At 50.4% G+C, this 24444-nt stretch overlaps 1 protein-coding gene across 1 annotated transcript in view; it reads left to right on the top strand.

Moving 5' to 3' along the window:
• Positions 1-24444, top strand: part of ZC3H3 (zinc finger CCCH-type containing 3) — a 107719-nt gene that overhangs the window by 75019 nt on the left and 8256 nt on the right. Inside the window, exons 5-9 of the mRNA XM_008056695.2 lie at positions 1530-1717; positions 8633-8675; positions 8750-8908; positions 9010-9079; positions 11858-11989. Coding sequence (XP_008054886.1) covers positions 1530-1717; positions 8633-8675; positions 8750-8908; positions 9010-9079; positions 11858-11989 — 592 coding nt within the window. The remainder of the gene's footprint in view (positions 1-1529; positions 1718-8632; positions 8676-8749; positions 8909-9009; positions 9080-11857; positions 11990-24444) is intronic.

Genomic DNA, 24444 nt, shown 5'->3' with positions numbered 1-24444 from the left:
GGTAGCAGTTAGAGTCTGTGGGACACAAATGGGATGGGTGGGAGGCAGATAACTCTGAATGGATAGACTATTCAGTGTAGTAAGTCCCCTTGGCAGAACTCTTTCCCTCCAAGATTGGTGTTTGTGAACTTGAATTTTAATTAAGGGAAACTGGGTTAAGTGCTCTGGCCGTTGTGTTTGTACTTACACCGCAGCTCCAGTCCCCAGCGCCAGGCTCACTCTGCTCCCATTATCTCTCTAATGGGCCCTTAGAGGCCACTGTCTGGCAAGAATTACCCCAACTTGCAGATAGAGAGATCAAGGCCCACAGGGGCTGTGGTGCTGAGTGGTGGGCATGGTGACTGATCCCGAGAGCAGGACTGCTTGACACCCACTATCCCCCAGCATCTGTTTTTCTGGTGACTCCTTGTGGGTGGCTGGGTGGCTGTGATGGATATGCTGCCAGGCCACCTGCATCCTGTCCCATCCAGCCAAGCAAGTGAGCCCTACCTCTGTGTATTTGGCAAATTTGGGTCTAGGGAACACCTTTTCCTGGCCCTGGCCAGCTGGGAGAGGGTCTTCTGCAGTGGGAGGTGGGGTTGGGGACCCATGTATTCCCCAGGGGAGGGGTGTATATCCTGGGCCTGAATGGGCTACAGGGCTGTGGGGAGTAGTGTGGACATGCTGGAGGATAGAGGAGGGAGGTACAGCCCTACGCCAGGCCCAGATCACTTATCCTCACCTTCCACTTGACTGCTTCCCTTGTGCCCATGTACCCACTGACTGACGTTCACCCACCCACTATACACTGAGAGTACAGTGTCTATGCTCAATGGTCAGAGCGTCAGCAGAGTCTGAGCTAATGTGGCATTAAGCTCAATTTGCATAAGTAAATCACTGCTGAAATGTGCCCTGAATGGGGTAGACCCACACCCTATAGAGTCCTGTGCTATAGCTTGATGACCCCATGGCATCTGCTGTCCCGAAGCCCAGTGTGGCATGTTCCAGGACAGTGTCCATCGAAGATGGCTGCTAGCCTTGGCATAGACTCAAGGGGTGCCTTAATGTAGATGCGAAGGTCTAGGGCCATGCACCTGTACTTCTCATCAAAATGTAGACTCCTTGGCAGCCCCCCTTTCCACTCAGCCTCAGAGAACCTTACCCAGCAGTGCATAGCCAGGTGGTCAGGGCCTAGGAGAGATTATGTCCAAGGGAGAAGACTGTTGCTATGGCTCTTTAGGGGTTCATGAGTTCTGTCTGGTTGGTGGAACTGGGGGCAGGGGAGCGTCACCTCCTGAGACTTCTTGTCAGCTTTCCCTGGTGACTGCCACAGAACTGCAGCTATGGTGGCGGATTGGGAATGGGCAGGAGACAGCAGTCTCTTGGTGGCTGGGCTGATGGCCCATGGTCACTCTAGCTGCAGTGTGTCCCAGGAAGCAAGTCCTGCTCTGACCCTGTTGGGAGCCCAGGCCTGGGCTTGGCCTCTGGCACTGACCAGAGCTGCAGTCCATCCTTGGGCCATGTCTGATGGGCATTTCCTGTCTCCACAGGTCCCTAGTGCTGAACCGCCAGCGACCAGCTGCCAATGGCAGTGGGAAAGCTCAGCCAGGCTCTCCTCGGTGGCGGAACAAAGGCTACCGCTGCATTGGAGGGGTCCTTTACAAGGTGTCTGCCAACAAGCTCTCTAAGACTTCCAGCCAGCCCAGCGACGGGGGCAGCAGGCCTCTCCTCCGCCCAGGTGAGGGTAGGAATCTAGGCGAGAGCTTCCCTCAGTGCTGGGGGAATGAAGCCATGCAGCCAGTGTGTAGTGGGCACTGCAGGCTGGACACCCGACTGGAGGGCTAATCTAGGCCTTGACTTGGGCCCCTCCCCCCAGGCATGGGCACAGCCCTGTCTGGGGGATGAAATCAGGGACCTAATGCTCCCAGGGAACTGATTCAAATGAGTGCTTCCCAAATGGGTCACGTCCCAACCCGGGAATTAATTTTACTCTTCGATACACGCAGAGCCTCGGTCGCTGTCCCCGGCAGCCGGAGCAGGGCAGGCACTGGGAGGCCCTGCCGCCTCTGCTATCCCCTGGGAAGGACCCTGGAGCGGCGCCCACCTCTCGCTTGGCTGAGCGGCCCCTGATTTTCCGGGGGTGGGGTGGTGCATGCACAAGTGCCTGTGTTTTGCTCTTGGACAAAGGGTAGACCAGGTACAGTAAACACACCCGGGTGAGTGCACACCTGGGGCCACAACACCCCGTAATCGCATTGGCGACGCCTCACCAACTGTGTCTGGAGGCAGCCACTGCTGTCACCTTGCGCCCTTTTGGCCCAGAGAAACAGGCTAAAGAGAAGGAAATGCTTTGGATTCGCTTATTGTACAAATTGACTAGAAAAGTATTTTGGCTTCAGGCCAATTTTACCCCCTTCCTTGTCCATCAAAAAAAGTGAGATTGCACGTGGTGTTGCGAATGCAGAGGCTGGGTTTCATCCTGCTCCCTGCAACCTGCCAAGGGGCTGGAGGGAGAGAGACCCAGTACCTGAAGGAGGTGGATGCTGATGGCAGGGTCTGTGAGGTTAGAGGCAGAGGCAGGAGCATCCTTCCCTGGAAACCATTCCTGCTTGTTGCCCTGCCTAGCTGTACCCCCAGGGCCTGTTTCTGGGATCCAGTGGCTCTGGGTCTGCTATTTCCCAAGCAGGATATGCTGGGGATGGGGTTCCCAAGGAAAGGTACTGGGTGGCCCCAGCATGTACATCAGAGTGGTCTCTGAGCCATGCTGTGGCTGGTCAGACCCCAAGTTGCGTGATCTACTATGCCTATAGGCTCACCTCTGTCCCACACCCCAAACACAGCTCAGAGCACTGGCCAGGCCTTCTCATTGGACCTCAGTGAGGCTCAGCCCCTGACTGATGCCAATGTGGGTTGGGGGACAGGCTCTTCTGTCACCTGACAGAGCCCACTCTGGCTGCCTCTGACTCCAGAGCTTGGTGGCCCTCAGGGCCTCACATATAGTTGTTGCTGTCTTGGATCCCTCCCTTAGTGAAGCAGAGTCTTCTTGAAGGGCGGGCCTTAGGCTGGGCAGCCATGTATGAGTAGTTAGCCACATGGGCTGGTGGGCAACCATGTAGGCCAACAGGGAACACTCCCAGAGGAGCCCTTGGTGGTTGGCAGCAGCTGCTCTGCAGACATTGTGGTTGTCCCCTGTGATGAGGCCATGAGGCAGCCTCAAGGCAGCCTCTCTGTGGTCATGTCTGCTGGTCCCACCTTCCCTTGGTTCCATCTTCTCTTGGTCCCACCTCCTTGGCAAAGGGCAAGCCCAGTGTTGGCTGGCCTTGTCCTGAGTTTATCCACCACCCAAGCTGACCCTGCAGGCAGAATCTTGACCTGAGACTGTGGCTTCACAGCTATCAGCCTCCCTCTCTGAGCCCAGAGGCAGTGGGCACAGCAGCCAAGCTCATCCCTAGAGCCCGGTGAAGGGTGCCCATGAGACTTCGACTGCCCACCTAGCTAGGAAGGCACCCCTGTGCCTCCCACAGATGACTGTCTGCTGAGGTCCCAGTGCAGGAGGTGGCACAAGAATTGAGAGAGAACAGTGATTCTTGGGGGGCCACAGGTAGTAAATACACAAACCTGTGTCTAGTCTGACAGTCAAGGAAGGCCTTTCTGATGAGGTAAAAACTGAGTGGAGGGAGGGAAGGGAGCAGTCAGAAGGCTCACGGGAAGAGTGTTTCAGACAGGTGACTGTGTAAAGGTCCTGGGGTGAGAGCATGTTGGAGGTATGAAGATAATAGGAATCTGGAGCACAGTCATCAGGGGAGGTGATATGGTCTGAGGGCAGACAGGGTCTGGTTTACACCCCATTCACAAGGCCCCCCTTTGTTATAATGAAGTTGTGCTGACAAAGGTTGATGGTTAAATGACCAAGACAACAGTCATCAAAACCAGTGACTCCTTGATGTTTCTGACAACCCTCCATGGGCCAGGAGAGGCAGAACCCTGCTCCATGGAAGCTGCCTGATTAGGTGGTGGGGGAGGGGATGCCAATCTGAACATTTTATTGGCCAGAGCCTATCCCAGGGCCACACCCACTTGGGGATTGATCACCACTGATTCCCTGCTTTCTGCTACACCATCGCCTGCCCTACCTTCTGCACATTGTAGCCCTGAGTACTGGACCAGCTTCTTTACACCATGTGGGTTGTATTGAGTTTTCAAGATTTCCTGTGGTCTCATCCTCAGACTCATGGACCATCCACTTGTGGGAACTAAGGAGAGGCCTGTGGTTTGGGTCTATCATAGCCATTGCTGGGGTTCTTCTGCCCATAAACACTGGGCTCAGTGGGCCTGTGGTGTGGGGCTGCACCCACCACCCAGCTCCCCTTGTCTCTCAGTGTCCAAAAGAAATGACTGTAAAGGCCAGTGGGTTGGGGGCAGGTTTGCACTTGGCCCCTCAGACACAGTGCCCCCTACCGGGATGGCTCTGGCGCTGAACTCTGGGGATGGAGGAGCATAAAACAGGCTGCCTCAGCCAGATTCAGGCAGGCGGGAGAGGAGGGGCTGCCACACTCCTCCCTGGGAGGCTGCCATGCTGTTCTCTCTCCCCCTTGGTGCCAAGTGCTGAGCTCCGCAGAAACTTGCCTTCCCATTTACACACATGGCAGAGCCCCGGCGAGCAAAGAGCCCCTGACGTCACCACACTGTGAACAGTCCGTCCCACCCTTGCTACAGGCTCTTGTCTCTGCCCAGGCCTTCCCTTGCCCTGGAGCCAGCCGAGAGCCTGTTCATCCCCCCAGTCCTTCTGGAGCACGTTTCACCCCTGCCCTGGCAGCAACCCAGAGCCTCTCTCGGTTCAACTTCAGTGACACAAGTGAGGAAAACCCAGTGCACAGAGATGCCAGGGGCCAGCCACGGTGACTTAGGGATCCCAGGGCACCTCCTCACCCCTGGCCTCACCCCGGTAAGGCCATAACCTGCAGCCAAGTAGGGCTATAGCTGCCCACATCCTGCCAACTATCCTTGGTAGCCACTGTGGGACAGCCCTGGGGCTCAGCACATGGGCAGAGGCAAAGCCCAGCAAGGCCACACCCAACCCTTGAGTCTTCAGGCACAGGAATAGCTCCAGCTGTGTGGGACCTCCCACCCCCCCCCCCCCATGGTCTCACCTCCCTGTGAGGAAGGTGAATTGCTCCCAGCTGTAGGATGCTGCTGACTGGCCCATTTAGATGAATAATAATTAAAGAAGTAAATTTTCTCTCTAGTGTCAGCGAAGATTTGACTTCAACAAGAAAGTGCAGACCTCTTTAGGAAGGGGTATGGGTTCTGCCTCCCTCTCCTGGCTGCCCCTCCTGGCCCCTCCAAGCATTCTGGGTTCCCCTTCCTCCCAGGCCCACCCAAAGGGCTCAAACCCAGGGCTCCTCTCCACATACTCTGGCCTGGGCCTGGATGCTCAGTCAGGCTCTGAAGGTGCTCAGCTGGATCTGACCCTGTTGTGACCACCAAGAGCCCTGAGTCAGTCTCCCGGAGCCATTGGCCCCAGCCCTAGGCTACAGGGCTGGCTCCAGGCTTGTCTGAGCCCCCAAAGCCCTCAAGCTTAAGTGAAACAGATGTGGCAATGGTCTCCTCCCTGCTACTGACCAGCTGCCCTGTGTTCTTGGCAAGTCAGATCTCTGGGTTTCATTTTTCTCATTTGTGACCTCCTCACTCTTCCCTGGCTGCCTTAAGGGCAGATGAGGGAGCTCTGTCCAGCTGTGCCACCTGGAGCCAGAGCCACTGGGTCACCGAGCCCTACTCTGTGCCACCTCTTCCTGGGGACCCCTCTACTGCTTCAGTCTTCTTCCCAGGGTAGATAGGTTCCAGGTGTCCTTGACCTGTGCACCCTGGAGGCCCCAGTGGGCTCTCTTCTGAGCAGACCAGGGCTTGATGCAGCCCCTCCTCTGACTTCCTAGGAAAGGACTGGCCTGGCCTGGCTTAGCAGGGCTGAACTTGGGACTGCCTGAGCTCATCCCCTTGCTTGCGTTGGACGCTGTCCCTCAGACCTGGCAGCTGCTATCCAGTGGGCTCTGGCCAGAATGAGGGCTGGGGGTGCTGAGGGAGCTTTGACCCCAGAGGCTCCCTGGAGGAACCAGGCTCAGGGACCAGGGACTGGAGCCCCAAGCAGGGGGCGGGGGCTGGAGAGAGCCAGCATCTATTTTGGGAAGGTCCTGGGGAAGTGAAAGTTCTCTAGAATGCTCAGCACCTTCTGCTCTCGAGGTTGCCCAGGGTTATTCAGTTGGACTCCTTAGCACCTCTCAGCACAGCTCCTTGCCTCTTTTCAAGCCAGCTACTTTATGTGCATTTTTTAACGCTGCAAAGCATTTGAAAAGGTGCCTCCTGTTCTTGTCAAAACTCCTACCGTGAGCCCCACACTGATATTTTTTAAAGAGCAAAAAGTAGAAAGGGGAGTAAACTTACCCCCCCCCAGGACTGACAGGCGGACACGTGACACCCGTGTCTCTGACCGGGAGCAGATGGCGCCACAGTGTCACCAGCAGCCTGGGTGAGAACCTGGGAACCAGCACTGTGGATGGGTTATCACATTGCAGCATCCCTCGCAGTGCTGGCTGGCAGGTGTCAGGGTACATCTCTGCCACCTAGACAGGGCTCCACTGCTGCCCCAAGGACAGGTGTCTCTGACCTGGGAACAGAGGCTGCTCTGAGCCCCCCTTGTTGGCCCCCTTGCACTGAGACCCTCATCACACTCCCTTTGTCTTCGTCTCCCCCTACATCCCCCACATGGCTCGTCAGCCCCTCCACTGCTGCTACCCTCCACAAGGCACCATTACAGCTCCTGCTCATACCCCAACCCTGTCTCAGAGGCCATCTCTCCCCTGGGGGTCCTGCCACTCAGCCCTGGAGCTGCCCTTTTGAAATTTGAGATAGACAGAGACTGAGAGTGGGGCCACCACAGACCAGAGGGACCCTGTGTAGCTCCAGCAGAGCGGTGTCCCAGCCTCCTCGCAGCTCAAGGTAGCGGGCAGGCACTGCCTCTCAGATGTTGGCCTCATATTGAGCCCTGCATCCCTGAGGGACAAGGGCATGGCTGACATCACCCCTGCCCAGGGAGTGCAGGGAGCTCTTGGGGCTGAGCAGTGAGTAATTGGGCTGGGCAGCCACTCAGCTGTCTCTGGGGCTACCCCCGGGGGAGAATGGGGAGGGGGCTATTCTAGAGCCTGTGCTCAGAGGGGTATCACGGCCTGAGGTGGGAACCAGAGCTGGCCATTTGGGTCCATGTGGGTTTGGAATCCCTTTTTAAGCCTAGATGACTTTGTCACCGCCTCAGGTCCCCAGAATTTCTGAGTGATGTCACTTCTGCCTCTTACCATGTATCCATTTCAGCAGTTGCCCTGTAGGAAATCGGATCTGGACTAGGAAGGGTCATGTGCGTATTTGAGGAACCTGGGAAAGCCATCCTCAGCAGGCTCTGCCCTGCCTTGCCCTGCCTTACCCACCTTGTGATCCTGGGGGTGACCTCTGTCTGTAGAAGGCAGGCAGGTGCTGTGTCATTGGACCGGACCTTCATCCCCAACCACTGCCTCCTTCTCCTTGGCCCCACATCATTCAGGGTTCTCACCCACCTGGCCATGGCCATCCTTGAGGCCATGGCTTGTGATCTTGGAAAGGCTGGGGTGGTCTTCTTGCCTAGGGCTTTGAGGAGCATCTGATGAAGCACAGCCAAAATTTCAAGCAGTGGGCACCAGGTAGATCTGCCAGGGCCAGCCAGGGCCTCAGGGCAAGACATATTCCTCCTAGGACAGCCTCAGGCTGCAGTAGGCAGATGCCTCCCACCCAGACTGTCCTCAGTATTTCAGACTTTGCCCCCACGTGCTTCTCTGCTGCATATTTTTCTTTTTTTCTTTTGTTTTGTTTTACAAACCTTTAAAAATGTAAAAAACTATTCTTGTTTACATAAGGCCAGGCCACATGTGGCTCGTGGACCATATTTGTACCTTGTTCTAAGTGGCCCCTTCAAGTCTCCCCACAGGTCCCAGCCTAGGCTCTAGCAGAGGGAGGTGGCACTGTTGGCAGCTGCACCATTTGCATGATGGCCTCCTGAGTGATCAGGGCCGCGGAGAGGGCCTGGAGAAATATCCATGGGCCGGTCAATGCCTTTTTCTGAGGACGTGCCCCATAAGCCATCTGGCTATGAGGATGGGCCTCCTGGGAAGGAGGAAGTCAGCGAGCGAGCGGGAGATTCAGCCAGTACCAAGTGTGGCCTTGGGGAGCTGGCTCAGTAGGAGGCAACTGGGACAGGCAGGCTGCATCAACCCATGTCAGTGCGCCCTCTGCAGGGGCCTCCTGGCTGCGCTGCCTCTGAGGGAGTGACAGGAGCCCTGCCCAGCCTCCACTTTCAAAAGGAGTCAGACACAGAGTCCAGAAGCTCCCCCCTCAGCACTGTGACCTGGCAGAGGGGCCTGCCAGGCCCAGGAGGGCATTTGGCCCACCTTGTGGGGCAGACTCTGGCAGTGGAGGGGGAAGCAATGCCTGAGCTGAGCTGGGACCTTGAGGGGGCCTTGGCTAAGGGAGTTGGTGGGAAAAGGGTATGAGGCCCAGACCATGGCAAAGGGGAGGTGGACAGGGACTGGGGGCCTGGCTGTTCCCTGGAGTGACTCGGCCTCTCTCCCCACAGGCCGGCTGGACCCTGCCAGCAGTTGTAGCCGTTCCCTGGCCAGGTAATTCCTTGGGTTGGGTAGTTGGGGGGCTCTCTGCTCGCCCTTGGACTCATGAACCTCTGCCCTGTCCACAGTCGGGCTGTGCAGCGTAGCCTGGCCATCATCCGGCAGGCACGGCAGAAGAAAGAGAAGAAGAAAGAGTATTGCATGTACTACAACCGATTCGGCAGGTGTAACCGTGGCGAGCACTGTCCCTACATCCATGACCCCGAGAAGGTGGCCGTGTGTACCAGGTGCCCACTTACCTCTAGTGTGGGATTTGGGGGATTCTGCATGGGCTCCTGCCTCTGGTCCCCACTAGCCCCTCCTCAAACCCTCTTCTCTGGTGACACAGGTTTGTCCGGGGTACGTGCAAGAAGACAGATGGGACCTGCCCCTTCTCTCACCATGTGTCTAAGGAGAAGGTGAGTATGTGCATCCGGCAGGCCTTGCTCCCCAGACACATATTCCTGGTGCTTCGGCTACCTAGCCCAAGGCAGATAGTGTCCCATGGTTTTCCCTGGACTTGGGACACGCAGACCCCTCTGCCGATGTCCATAACAATCTGGTGTTCCACTTCCATCCCCACAGTGAGGCTGCCTCTTACCCCAGCAGAAGCAGTGTTGAGCGGGTTCCCACACATCACGCACAGGGGTCTTCCTTCACCATCCTCCCAGCAGCTCCCAGCTCTGCCGGATCCCTAGGTTCCCTCCCAACACCTCCCCTTTTGGGGTCCTGGGGAACATAGTCTCACAGGTGCCCCATGGGTCCTGGGCTGAGGCCTCACCTGCCTCTTTAGGCCTGAGGTTGGCAAGGGGAGTTGTGTGTGACAAGGCTGGGTGGGGAGGCTCCCCTGGGCAGAGGATGGGAGGAATGAGTAGAAGGAAAGCCATGCCACAGCAGAGCCCTCTCCACCCTTGACACCAGTGTGCTGGGAGGGGAAGTCCTTTACACAGAGGAAGCCATGATGGCTCAGGTGGTTGCTCCCACTGCAAAACTCCACAGACTCTTGCTTTGAGCCACGGCAAGTCCCCTGCCCAGGAGGCCTGAGAGAGCTCTGGGTCTGGGGTCAGTGCTGACTGGGGGTACTTGGAGCCTGGGAGCTGGAGACCTCACACAGCATTCAGTGTCCAGGGCCCACGCTGGCCCCTGAGAACGCCCACTCTGGCTGCCATGTGTGGCCATAGCACTGGGGTGGGGAGAGGGCCATGGCATGTGGAGTGAGGGCTGCAGCCGAGGTTAGGGAGGCAGCGTTGGGCAGAGGCACGCTGCTGCTACAACAGCTTTTCCCCTTGAGGAACTTGAAAAGAATCAGCATTTTTCTCCCTAATAGAGCTTCGAAACTCTGTTGTGAGCAATTTGGAAATTCACGTCGAGTTTCGGGTTCATTAGCTCCCAGCTCCAAAGCCGGAGCACATTCCAAGCTGTCTAATGTGGACGCCCCGCACCAGTGCCCTGAATTAATGTTATTGTTATTTGTGTGGACGTGGCGGGGTGCAAACAAGGTTAATTGAAATGAGAATGCAGTTTCCTCTCGATAACAGCCCCGCTCTGACAGCCAGGAGGAGCTCTGTTTGGTGTAAGAGTTGGCTTTATTATCCCTTTTTATTAGAGCTAATTTGGGCTCTATATCAAAAACCACATTAAGGGAATTGTCTACAGCCCACCACCAGCCCCAAACGGGCCCCCAGCCCCTCTCCCCTCTGCGGCAGCAGTTAAAAGACAATTAAAAATAAACTCTTGCTCGTTAAATCACCCTTTGTTTCGTTGCCGTCTCCCTCCTTCTCTCAGCTCTGGCCCTGGCTCTCTGGACCTCTCTTTCCCTCATTGGCCTCAGACAATTTCCTCTTCTCACCCTTCCATCACCCCAGAAAAGTGACTTTTTAAAGCCCCTGGGCTTGCCTGGGACCAACCAAGTTCTCCAGGCCCTAGCAGCCCTCAGCAGGCCAGAGCACAGTGTCAGGGGTGAGATGGACAACCAGACCAACAGAGTCATGGGCATCTGGCCTGACACAGGACAGAGAAGGGAAGGTGTGAGTTTAGCAGAGGTCCTAGAAGGGGGAACAGGTTGAAGTGAAGAAAGGCTTGGAGCCTGCAGGAGGCAGCCTGGGGGCTCTGTAGGCTCTATGCTGAGGCATGACAGTGACATTGCTCCATTCTTGACACAGCTGGGCATTTCAGGAAGGAACTAGCTTTTGGCTGGTGCACATGAGGGAGAGATGACTCCTGGAAAAGTCAAAGACCCCCATACTTCTTTCTTTGGGTAGCTTCATCTCCTGCTTCTCAGGCCTCAGTTTCCCTCAGCTGGGAGGAGGGTTATATTTCTTTCCTCTTCCAGTCCAGATGGTGCTAACAAGCAGTAACTGTGGCCAGCAGTCACCAGGGCTGTGGCTCTGCTGGGAAGGATGAGGGCGTGCCACACAGCCTTGTCCAGACCCACTGCTCAAGCCAGCCAGGGTGGGCCTCGGGCTGCCCACTCTGTGTCCCAAAGCAGGTCTCTCGTGGGCCCTTCTTGCCAATGGGCCTCATCCTCCACAGTGCCAGCTTGCAGCTGGTGCCAGCCTGCAGCCGGTGCCAGACCAGGCCTGCACCAAGACAACCCCTGCCCACCCAGAGCCCATGGACATACCTGTTCATTGCCCACAGGTCAGGTGGCTAGAGAGCCCTCTGCTGGCTATCGAGCTTGTAGCCAGTCCTCCCACCTAGACACTGGCCCCATGACCTTTAGGGCTTCTAGGGCAGCCCTGGCCACAGGTTAGTGGTTGGGAAACCTGGTTGCCATCTTGCCTGGATACCAGTCGGGCTCAGAGTAGGTAAGGGACTCGGGGAGATAGCACTTCTGAGCCAGAGCCACAGCAGTAGGGCTACTCCATGTCATTATCTGGATGAAGCAAGGACAGGTGTGCCAGGTCACCTAGGGCAGCAGGACTGACTTCTGTGCAGGTAGCCTCCCTGCCTTGAGGCTTTTAGTGACCGACCCTCCTGCTGGCTGGCACCATGTGTCCATTTCTTTTGGACAGGACCATGGGAGGGTCTCCAGCCATAGTTTGTGTGGCTGGCACCTGTCTGTGAGATCTTGGACAGGGCCTGAGTCCTGATATTCTCCTTGTAAAGTAGGACGTGGGCCCTAGAGGGTGGCCAAGCCCGGCAGCGTGGGCACAGGGGGTAGGTCTGCTGGCACTCACCACCCACCCTCCCCACAGATGCCCGTGTGCTCCTACTTCCTGAAGGGGATCTGCAACAACAGCAATTGTCCCTACAGTCATGTGTATGTGTCCCGGAAGGCCGAGGTCTGCAACGATTTCCTCAAAGGCTACTGCCCTCTGGGCGCAAAGGTGAGGGGCCACGGCTGGGCATGGTGGGCCAGGAGCTTCCTGTGACTTGGTTTTTCCCCTAAATGTTCTCAGTGATTTCTGTGGTAGCTGATGTGATCCTTCTGCAGCCCTGAGGTGGTTATGGTCATCATGTCCACCTCATAGGTGACTCAGAAAAGTCCAGCGACTTGCCTGGGGTCACACAGTGCCAGGGCAGTGTGGAGTTTAAACTGTGGGAAAGTGAGACCGAGAGGACTGAGAGGACCAAGGGCCCCATGGACAGCAGGGGTTACAGTAGGGAGCAAACCCTGTGTGGTGGAGGGTGTGGTAGCTGGGCTGGCCAGCCTCTAGAACTGTTGCTGAGGGAGCCAGTGGGAGTGAAGGGGACATCGGAGGCCGGGGGACTGGCAGGGCCACAGGTAGAGTTACCTCCCCAAGAAGCTAGGTAGGTGGTAGACAGGGCACTCCCACCTTGCCTGGAAGGGAGGAGCTGGGCAGAGCAAAGGTGGTAGCAGCCATTGAGGCTGGGGTGAGCTAGGCTGGAGCTCATTGGGTGGCACCCACTGCTGAGTAGGGAATGAGGGAACTGGGTTGCAAGGCTCACCCACGGCAGCTGGCCAGGTGACTGATTTCCTCCTCCTCTGAGTGGCATCATTGCTGCCTGTCTTGCTGTGAGGCACGGGCAGGCTCACCTGCCAGCCGTGAAGGCTGTTGTGGGAAATTACTGACAGCTGTGCAAACTGAACTCCTTCTCCTTCTTAATTACCCCCCTCTGGCTTCACCGAGGACTTCCCACACCCCAGTGGTGTGGTACTGGCAGGAGAGGTTACTCTCTTCTGTGTGTCCCCAGCGGGCTGGATCCCAGGTATAAGCCATCTTCTCCCCCAGCCTCCCACCTCTGTGGCTCTCCCCACCTTGAGGGCTCCTGCATCTGGCCTAGGGCCTGTGGCTGAGGCTGGGCAGCCTCCTGGCTCAGACTGGGGAGGGGCCAGTAGGAGGCTGCAAGGGAGGGTGTGGTCCTGGGCTCAGGGGACCCCTGGAGAGGTCTCTTTGGTCCCTGGCACCCTAAGAGGGAGCCACTTACCAACCCAGGGGCCTACAGCAAGGGCTACTATCGCCCCACTGCACATCTTGTGAATGATGGCCCTGCCACAGGGGTCTGCAGCCTGAGGGGGAAACTCATTAAATTAAGAACACCAGGCATGGGGTGTAGACATGTCACCCCCAAGAACCCTTTTCCAGCCCAGCCCCAAAGGCCCTAAGCCCTTAGGCCTTTGGAGAGATGGAGAACTACAGACTGGTTATTTTGTGGGATGCCCCGCCAGTGTTTTCACAGTGTGGAACTCAGGGTCCAGAAGCAGACCCAAAAGCCCCCTCCTTGTGCATTGCCCTCTACAGTGGGTTGAGCCCTTCCGATCTGTCCTCCCTCTCATCCTGTCCACTCCACCAGTGTGACCGACACCCACTTCCAGAGGTGAGCCCCCCAATCCTGCTGCAAGGCTGAGAGCTGGCTGGGCCAGACAGGGCTCTTCAACCTGAGACCTGGTAGGGAAGCCCTTCCCGAGAGGCAGGGCTTGGCTAGGACAGCTTCAGACCCTGGGGTGGGGTGGCGGCAGGACCCCCACAGAGGCCATGGCCGATTATTATAAAATATTCCAATTTAAATGAAAATATCAAAGTGATATTTAAGTCCTGCTTCTATTAGTGGAAGTGCTTACTGCGTGCCTTTCGGTGTGTCCGCGCTGCGGTGCCGCCACATGATGGATAGCAGCTTGTAATTATATATGGGAAAGCGCTGAGCCGGCCAGATCCAACGGGAGGAGAGGCAGCAGACTGGGCCTGTGAGGGTTAATTTTATTCTCTAAATAATATAAAAAGTGCTGAGTCGTCACCTTGCGCCTGAAGTAGAAGTCCTCAAATGGGCCCCAGAGAGTTTATAATATTCCACTGAATCAAGTGAAATTGTTAACCTTGCTTCATAAAGCGATGGCTTGTTAAAGAGGTGCGTTCCCTTTTCTTGTGAATAATTTAGACTGGGAGTAAATCTCCACTCCTCCTCCTTTTGGGGTGCCACATGGGGCTGCTCGAGGTCCTGCAGCTCAGAGGTCAGCCTCTGCCAGACTCCGGGCTCGGTTCCAGGCCAGCTGGCCCGACTGTCTTTGGGAGCAGCCCCTCCGTCCCTCCTGAACTTTGGGACAGATGGAGAACTACAGACTGGTTATTTTGTGGGATGCCTCTCCCTTTAGGGTTGACATGCCCTCGCAGATAGACCAGAATGTCATGGTGCTGTTTTCCTCCTTTGACTTAGGCGCTAACAGTGGGCTCGCCCTGATCACAGATGGAAGGGGATGTCAGCTGAGCCTCTCCATTTGTCTCCTTGCCAGGTGACACATATTTTGTGGGGAGAGAGTTGGAAAATCCCACCCTCGCCCATTAGTCTTAACAGCCAGTGGTGTCTCTTGTCTGCCAAGTTCTGATTCCATCGTTGCTTCTACCTTCATGAGTTGGTGCCCTCTCATATGAAGAGCTCTCCCTTCTCCCGTCTGTCCACTCACTTATATATTTCTATCAGGGCGCCCTCTGAGAGGCTGTTTTACTCAAGGGGCTATAATCCATTACCATCACTTCTTAATTTAGTGCTCACATTGCCCCTTCCAGCTGGCTCTGTTCCTTGTGACTCACCCCCCACGTTTTCTGAGCCCATCTTGCTTCCCTGCACCTGAGATGCTCCAGCTGTGGAACAGCCATTCTTCCAGGGAGCCCTGGTTCCTTCTAGGTGTGTTCAAAACTCGGGGTCTGGGTGCTGCGTGTCACTTTGCCAGCCCCTCCAGTGCACAGAGCTGGGGAGCATCCATGTCTGTGTGTGCATGTACTCAGTGTGTTCCATCTCCACCTCCATGTTGAAACCTCCCACACAGCCCAGCCTCTCTGGTTCGCAGTTTCTGCTTTGTTAACTTCTGCTGACTGCCTTGTTTTCTCTCTGCTCTGCATATAGTTCAGTGCCCCATCCTGGCTGGGCCTGCCCTGCCCCACCCACGTGTTGCTGGTGCTGCCTGGGGGGGTGAAGGGGGACTCTGGTTGAGTTAGGTTTCACCTCCTAGTGCAAGGTGAGTCAAGAGGGATTCCCCCTTCACAGCAGCCACCCCTGCTCTTCATCCCCATGGCTTGCAGGAGCGCCTGTGTCCTCTGGACAGTGCCTTTCTTGGTTTTAGTCACAAATAGCACTTTTCTCTCTGTTCATCACTGCTTGCTACTCATTCCAGCACTGCCTTGTGTTAAGCCAAATCCTTTATCTTTTGTGGGACAGAGTCCTCTCATTTTTCACCCTGTGATTTGTGCCCTGTGGGTCTTATTTAGGATCAGTCCCTGCCCATGTTCACAGAGAGCCTCCTGAGTCGACCCATGACGAGTGAGGGCTACCTCGAGTCCAGCCTGTTCCTGCCACTGACAGCCATGACCCTGCACATGTTACTTCATCCTCTGTCCTCGGTTTCCACTTATGTAAAATTGGAATAATGGCATTTCCTACCTCCTAGGGGGATGGTGATAAAGGAATCAGTGTAAGCGTTAGCTGCGTGCTGAGAAGGCCCTGGCACAAGGGAGGGCTCCCTAAGAGTTAATTGGTGTTGTCTGTTATTTATTTGTATGTGTGTGAGGTAGGACCCCACTTAACTTTTCTTCCTGCCTCCAAACCACATTCCTAACCCTCTGATTTGTGGTGCCCCTAAAAAACAAACAGCTGTATTGAGGCACAATGTACATACCACATAATTCATCCATTATAGGTGCATGATTTGGTGGTTTTTAGTAAATTTACAAAGTTGAGCAACCATACCACAATGCAGTTTTAGAACTTTTCTGTCACCCCTCAAAATTCCCTCAACTCTTTTTAGTCAGCCCCAGTCCCAGCTTTCCTCCTACCTCCCCGCCCCAGGCAACACTAATCTGCCTTCTATCTCTGTAAATTTCTTTTTTGGACATTTCATATGAATGGAACCATATAGTACACAGTCTTGTGGCTTCTTTGACAGAGCATGATGTTTTGTAGTCCATGCATGTTACAGTATCAATTCTGCCTTCCTTTTTACTGCTGAGTGAAGCTACTATATAAATATACCACATTTTGTTTATTCATTCATCAGTGGATATATATTTGAGTTGTTTCCAGTTTGGGGCTATTAGGAATAATGCTGCTGTGAATATCTGTGCACAAGTCTTTGTATGAACATATGTTTTGTTTCTCTTGGGCAGATACCTAGGAGTGGAATTGCTGGGTCATAGAGTAGTCCTAGGTTTAATAATTAATTGCCTGACTGTTTTCAAAAATGACTTCACCATTTTACATGCCAACCAATAGCAAATAAGGGTTTCATTTTGTTTACATCCTTGTCAACACTTGTCATTATCTGTTTTTTGACTATAGCCTTTCTGGTGAGTATAAACTCTCACTGTGGTTTCAGTTTGCATTTCCTTAATAACTGGTGATATTGAGCACCTTATGTGCTTATTGATCATTTGTATCTTTTTAAAAAAGAGCTTTATTGAAATATACTTCGCATATCCATAGTGGCTGCACCATTTTACATCCCCACCAGGAATGCACAAATGTTCCAATTTCTCTACATCCTTCCCACCACTTGTAGCTGAATTTATTTATTAGCTCTAACAACACTTTTGTGGATTCCTTAAGGTTTTCCACATATAGGGTGATGTAATCTGCATACAGAGATAATTTTACTTATACTTTTCAATTTAGCTGCCTTTTATTTCTTTTTCTTACCTAATTGCTCTGGCTAGAACTCCCAATAGTATGTTGAATAGAAATGGCGAAAATGGGCATCCTTGTCTTGTTCCTCATCTTAGAAGAAAAGCTTTCATTATTAATAATCAAATATGGTATTAGCTATGGCCTTTTCACGTGTGGTGTTTATCCTGTTGAGGAAACTCCCTTCTATCCCTAGCTTATTGAATGTTTTTGTCATCAAAGAGTATTGAGTTTTGTCAAATCTTTTTGTACATCAATTGTTTTTTTCTCTTCATTCAATTAAGGTGGTCAGCTAATGACATTGACATTAAATCACAGTCAATCACAGTCAATCACAATCAATTGCATTGATTAATTTTTGTATGCTTGTGTGTGAAGCCATCCTTGCTCCTGGGAATAAATTCTACTTGGTCATGGCATATAATTATTTTAATTTGCTGCTGAATTTGTTTTGCAGAGTATATTGTTGAGGATTCTCGCATCAATATTCATAAAGGATATTTGTGTGTAGTTTCATTTTCTTGTAGTGTCTTTGTCTAGTTTTGGCATCAGGGTGATGTTGACTGCATAGAATGAGTTAAGAAATGTTTCTTTCTCTTCAGTTTTTGTAAGAGTTTGAGAAGAATCGATGTTAATTCTTCACTCAAGTATGTATTTATTTATTTAGAGTTGGAGTCTCACTCTGTCCCCCAGGCTGGAATACAGTGGGTGCTGTCATGGCTTAATGCAACCTTGACCTCTTAGGCTTAGGCAATCCTTCCACCTCAGCCTCTCAAGTAGCTGGGACTACAGTCCATACCACCATGCCCGGCTAACTTTTATTTTTATTTTTTTGTAGAGAAGGGGTCTCGCTATGTTGCCCAGGTGGTCTTGAATTCCTAGCCTTAAACAAACCTCCCGCCTTGGCCTCCCAAAGTGCTGGAATTACAGGCATGAGCCACCACACCTGACCAGTTTTACTTTATTATTATTATTATTTGAGTTGGAGTCTCACTCTGTCTCCCAGGCAGGAGTGCAGTAGCATACTCATGGTCACCGCAGCCTCAATCTGCTTGGCTCAGGTGATCTTTCCACCTCAGGCTTCCAAGTAACTGGAACTACAGGTGTGCACCACCATGCCTGGCTAATTTTTTAATTTATCGTAGAGATGAGTTCTCTCCAAGCTGCCCAGGCTGGTCTCAAATCCCGGGACTCAGGAAGTCCTCTCACCTCAGCCTCCCAAAGTGCTGGGATTACAGGCTTGAACCACCACACCTGGCTTTATTATTTTATTTTATTTTTTTGAGTCAGGGTCTTACTCTGTCGCCCAGGCTGAAATGTGCATACCTTGCCTTGCTGGCCTCAGGTGATCTTTCCACCCCAACCTTCTAAGTAGCTGGAACTACAGGTGTATGCTACCATGCCCGGCTAATTTTTTGATTTTTTCTTTTTTTTGAGTTGGAGTCTCACTCTGTCACCCAGACTGGAGTGCAGTGGCCGCTCCCAGCCACCGCAGCCTTGACCTGCTGGGCTCTGGCGATCCTTCCACCTCAGCCTTCCGAGTAACCGGAATTACAGGCGCACGCTATCACGCCCGGCTGATTTTTTGATTTATTGTAGAGATGAGGTCTTGCTGCCCAGGCAGGTCTCGAACCCGCGGGCTCAGGCAATCCACTCACCTCAACCTCCCAAAGGCGCGGGATTACAGGCTGAGCCACCAAGCCTGGCTTGATTTTTTATAGAGATTACATCTCACCAAGTTGCCAAGGCTGATCTTGAATCCCCAGCCTCAGGCAGTCTTCTCACCTCCACCTCCCGAAGTGCTGGGATTACAGGTGTGAGCCATTGTACCCGGCCAGTTCTTCTTTTAAATGTTTTAGTAGAATTCATCAGTGAAGCTGTATGGTCCTGAGCTTTTCTTTCTTGGGAAGTTTTTGATTACTGATCAATTCTCTTACTATCTGTAGGTCCAGTCAGATTTTCTATTCTCCTTCAGTCAGTTTTGGTGGATTATGTGTTTCTAGGAATTGGTCCATTTCATCTAAGTTGTCAAATTTATGTGTGTAGAACGATTGGAAATATCTCCTAATTATCCTTTTGATGTCTACAGTATCTATAGTAATAGTGGAAATTTCATTCCTGTTACTGGAAATTTGTGATTTTTATTTATTTCATGGTCTGTTTTGCTAGGGATTTGTCAATTTATTAGTTTTTTCAAAGAACCAGTTATTTGTTTCATTTATTTTTCTCTTTTATTTTTCTGTTTTTTATTTTATTGCTTTCTGCTCTTATTTCTTTCTACTTGCTTTAGGTTTATTTTGCTTATTTCTTTCTCTAAATTCTTTAAGCAGGACCTTAGATTATTGATTTGAAAATTTTCCTTTTTTTCTAATGCATGAGTTTAGTTAGCTTTGTCACACAAATTTTGAGATGTTGTATTTTCATTTATTTCTGTTTTTTAATTTGCCTTGAGACTTTATTTTTGACCCATGGGTTATTTAGAAGCTTGTTGTTCAGTTTCTGTTTGGAGATTTTCCTACTTTTTTTTTTTTTTAGTTGGAGTCTTACTCTGTTGCCCAGGCTGGAGTGCAGTGGCATACTCACAGCCACCCCAGAGTTGACCCACTAGGCTCCACGATCCTTCAATCCTTTTGCCTCAGCCTTCCAAGTAGCTGGAACTACAGGTACGCGCTACCACACCTGGCTAATTTTTGATTCATTGTAGAGATGAAGTCTCACCAAGTTGCCCAGGCTGGTCTCGAACCCACAGGATCAGGCAATCCACTCACCTCAGCCTCCCAAAGTGCAGGGATTACAGGCTGAGCCACCGAGTCTGGCCAATTTTCCTATTTTCTTTCTGTCATTGATTTCTAGTTTGATCCCATTGTGGTGAAGAATATTCTGTGTATTAATTTTAATTATTTTAAGTTTCTTGAGGTTTGTTTTATGTCTCAGTATATGGTCTATCATAGTATATGTTTCATGAGTACTTGAAAAGAATGTGTAGTCCACTGTTTTGGGATGGAGTATTCTCTAAATTTCTTATGGATTTCGTGAGTTAAAGATGTTTTTGACTTCAGATCATTTTCTGTCTAGTTTTCAGTCGTTGAGAGAAGGATGTTGAAGTCTCTAACTATATGGATTTGTCTGTGTCTCCTTTCATAGCTATCAGTTTTACTTCATATATTTTACTGCTCTTTGGTGCATACACATTTAGAATTCCTTTGCCTTCTTAATAGATTAACCTTTTTATTATTACATAGTGTACCTCTGTCTCTGATAATTTTCTTTGTTCTCATGTCTTCTTTATCTGATATTAATGTAGCCACTGTTGTTTTCTTTGGATCAAGTTTTATTATGCATTTTTTCTCACTTTCCTTTAAATCTACCTATGCATCATATTTGAAGTGACTTTCTTGTATGCAGCAGGTAGTTTGGTCGTGTTTTTAGATTCACTCTGCTAGTGTCTGTCTTTTAATTGATATATTTAGGCCATTTACATTTAGTATAGTTATTGATAAATTAGGGCTTATGTCTGCCATTTGATTTTTTTGTCTTTTGTTCCTTCTGTTTTTTTGTTTTTTTTTCCTCTGAGTTTTTTTTTCCCCCTGCTTCTCTCTGGGTTAATGGAACATTTTTTTTAGGATTTTATTTTTATTTATTTATAGTGTTTTTCTGTATAGGTCTTTATACAGTAGTTCTGCTTCTCTATGGGATATATATTCCAAGATCCCCAGTGGATGCCTGGAACTGCAGATAGCACCAAACCCAATTGCCGTAATTTGGAGCAAGTTTTTGTTCATGTCTTCCATCCACAAATTTAATGCCTTTTTAATCTTCACGAAATACTTATCATATACTGTGGCCCTAAACTTTATAGTTTGAGGTATGAAAGTAAAATAGCACAGTTATTTTTCCTTCACAATTACATGGATAGAAGATTCATTCTTACTATAGATCTTCATAACCTCACATACTATTTTTTTTTCTTTATTGAGAACTTTTCCCTTTTCACTTAAAGGAAACACTTCAAGGCTTCTCTTTGGCGTATCTGAATTGCCACATCATTACTCTTGTGCTTTAGAGCCATTTTTAAGTAAAATAAGAGTTTCTTGAGTATCAACACTGCAATACTGTGATAACCAATCTGATAAATGAGATGGTTATTAAGTGACTAACAGATGGTACTGTATACAGCATAGATACTCTGGAAAAAAGGATGATTCATGTTGTCGAGCGGACAGAGTGTGATGGCACAAAATTTTTCACACTAACAATGGCACTTAATTGAAAACGTATGAATTGTTTATTTCCAGATTTTTTTTTTTGGGAAAGCAGGATTTGTTGAGAGGACAGAAAAGCTCCCACAGTGAGAGGGAACCTGAAGGGGTTGCCCTGGAGTTTTCCATGTAATATTTTCAGACTACTGTTGACTGCAGGTAATTGAAACTTCAGAGACCATGAACAAGGGGAAACAATTGTATAAATTTTTGGAGGTTACTCGAGGTATGACATTACATATGTATAACTGATCAAAGTCTACTAGTGTTGTCATTTTACCAATTTGAGGAAAGTATGGAAAGCGTACCTTCCTTCATGTCCCCTTACTCTCTCCCATTTATAATTGTCTGAAATATTTCTTCTACATATATTTGAACTCACATTTAGAACCACAGCACAGTTATTTTTGCTTCAACCATCAGACATAATTTAGAAAACTCAAGGAGGAGAGAAGGAAAGTTCAGTGTGTTTATCTGTATTTTTGCTTATCTTATTCTTTTTTTTGAGTTGGAGTCTCACTCTGTCGCTCAGACTGGAGTGCAGTGGCTGCTCCCGGCCACCGCAGCCTCGCCTGCTGGGCTCTGGCGATCCTTCCGCCTCAGCCTTCCGAGTAGCCGGAATTCTTATTCTTTATTCCTTCCTGTTGTTCCAGGGGTTTTACTTTTATTGTTTTCTTTCTGTTTAGAGAACTTCCTTTAACTGCTTTTCAGGGTAGGTCTGCTGGTGGCAAATTCTTTTAATTTTTCACCACCTGAGAATGTCTTAATTTTCCCTTTATACCTTAAGGATATTTCACTGAATGTAAGATTCTGGTTTGACAACTCTTTCCTTTCAGCTTGAAAAGTGTTACACACTTCCTCCTGTCCTCCATGGTGTCTAATAAGAAACTCACCGTCTGAATTTTCCCTGTGTAGGTAAAATGTTTTTCTTCAGCTGCTTTGAAGATTTTTTTTCCTCTAACGTCCACAAATTTTACTATGATGCACACTGGGTGGATTTCTTTGGTCTATCCTATTTGGGATTTACTCATCTTCTTGAATCTATAGGCTTACAGTTTTTGCCAAATTGGGGAAGTTATCATTATTCTTTTGAGTTCCTTTTCCTCTGTTTCGTAGTCCCAAGGTCTCTGAGGCTTTGTTTATTTTTTAAGTGTCTAATTTTCTCTCTCTTGTTCAGATTGATTCATTTTACTTCTGTATTCCAGTTTCTGTCCCTCCATTCTGCTGTTGAGCCCTTACACTGAGTTTTTTATTTCAGTTATTATATTTTTTAGTTCTAAAATTTCCACTTGGTTTCACTATATCTTCCTTTTCTTTGTTGATATTTTCTGTTTTATTCTTTTGTTTAAAGCATGTTTGTAATTGCTTGTTACAGTCTTTGTCAGATAACTCAGACGCCCCTGTCATCTCAGTGTTGGTATGTGTTGTCTCTTTTCATTCAGTTTGAAATCTTCCTTGTTCTTGGTATGATGAGTCATTTTCTATTAAAACCTGAATATTTTGACTGTTATTAGAGAGAGGTGACGTCTCATTCTTGTCAAGTGGGGGTAGAAATGCAGGTCACCCCAATTGGCCTCATTGACATTGTGGAAGAATCTCCTTGTTATTCCTGGGTGGGGCAGGAGGACATACCTCCCCTTAAGCCACTACTGGTCTCTTGCTGACTGGGATGGGGAGGAGATCTTTGTTGCTCCTACCATGCGGCCTCCTGTGACTTTATGGTGGGGGATAGCAAAGGAGGGTGAAAGTCCTAGCTTTTCACCATCCTAGCAAGGAGTGGAGTTTTCCAGCCTAGCAAGGTCAACTCGGCTCTGCTTGGCCTTTGCTGGCCTGGGTGGGGGTGGAGCCACAGTGTTTGTAGATGTCTGACAAGAGTTAAGTGATTGTTGTCTAAGAGTGTTCTGTATTGCTGAGTTGCCCCCTGTCCGTACCTGTTGGCATTTCTGGGCTGCCGGCTTCCTCAGCTACCAGTTTGGGATGGGATCCAAAAAGCAGCCCCAAGGGACCCACCTCGGTGCTGTTCTTTGGCCCCCAGCAGTTGGCCATCTTCTTTTCAGCTCTCAGAGTCAGCTTGTTTGTTACTGTGGCACTTAGCAGGAGAGACAAGGAATATGCATCTGCTCCATCTTCCTGGCAGTGCGGATTCCTTCTGTTTCTTTTGATGCCAATTTTGGCTTATTTCCTCCCAGAAATTGATCCACTTTAACTAGGTTTTCAATGTATTGGTGTACATTAGTGTGTGTATGACATTCTTTGTTGCCTCTGGAGCCATTTCCCTTTTTCATCTGTACTTAATTTGCATTTTCTCACTTTTTTTCCCCGGCATCAGTCTTGCCAGAGGCTTGTCTATCTTACTGCCCTTTTCAGATGACTAGTTTTTGGTTTTGCTAATTTTTTAATGGTTCACTCCTTCTCTTTTTCACTGACTTTTGTTGTTCTTTATTATTTCCCTCCTTACTTTGATTTTTTTCCCCCCACTGGCTCCTTTCCTGCTTTCTGTCTTCAGCTCTTGGAGCATCTGTTCCTGTGCCCAGCAGTTTTGTGTCCTGGTTGATGAGCTCCAAGCTCTCAATCTCTTTCCCTGGAGCCCCCTTTCCTGCTTTCCATGTGAAGGCTCCCAGACCCCACACCGGCCATGCCAGCCCCATGGGCCTTCTCTGGCAGCTCATTCACTGCTTGGGTCTGGCACAAAACATACAGTCACTTACTGTGTTTAATACTCTGGTTGTTATGGAATCATTTTAGTTTTACCAGAAAGTTGCAAAGATAGTGCAGAGAGTTCCCATACACCCGTAGCCAGTTTCCCCTGCCAATAGCATCCTACAGAACCACAGCTAGCATCTAACCATCAGAACCAAGACATTAACACTGGTACATAGCTATCATCTTAATTCCAGACTTTGTTTGGATTTCTCCAGTTTTCTTTTGCAGGATACCACTTAGCATTTAGTCACTAATTTGGTGTGAACTCAAATGGGTGAGGGAGGCCTTGACCCAGGACAGCAACAGCAAGAATAGATGGGGGTGCATGCATTCCAGAGGCACAGAGGAGCAGAGGGAGAGAGAGACAGAGACAGAGGTGGGTGGTGGTGTTCAGCTCATCCTCCAGGGGATGGAGGGGGCAGCGTTGATCTGGTGCTGCTGCGTGATTCACCCAAGGCTACTGTTTGCCACTGTCTTGGTGCTAGTAAAAAAAAAGCAGATGACTAATTAGTTATTTGAAAACAGTTCTTATTTTGCAGTGCCCTGATCCAGACTCCAGGGACCACGTGGTAGGAAGCAGTGCTTTAGTGTTTATACCAGGCACAGAGTGTAGACATCAGCTTTATTAGAAAACATAAAGCTGCTGGGCTTGGTGGCTCAGCCTGTAATCCCAGCGCTTTGGGAGGCCGAGGTGAGTGGATTACCTGAGCCCACGGGTTCGAGATCCGCCTGGGCAACTTGGCAAGACC

Source organism: Carlito syrichta, unplaced genomic scaffold (genome assembly GCF_000164805.1).
Source record: "Carlito syrichta isolate Samal-C Ts95f unplaced genomic scaffold, Tarsius_syrichta-2.0.1 Scaffold302450, whole genome shotgun sequence".
Lineage (NCBI taxonomy): Eukaryota > Metazoa > Chordata > Mammalia > Primates > Tarsiidae > Carlito > Carlito syrichta.
This window is presented reverse-complemented; position numbering and strand designations above follow the sequence as displayed.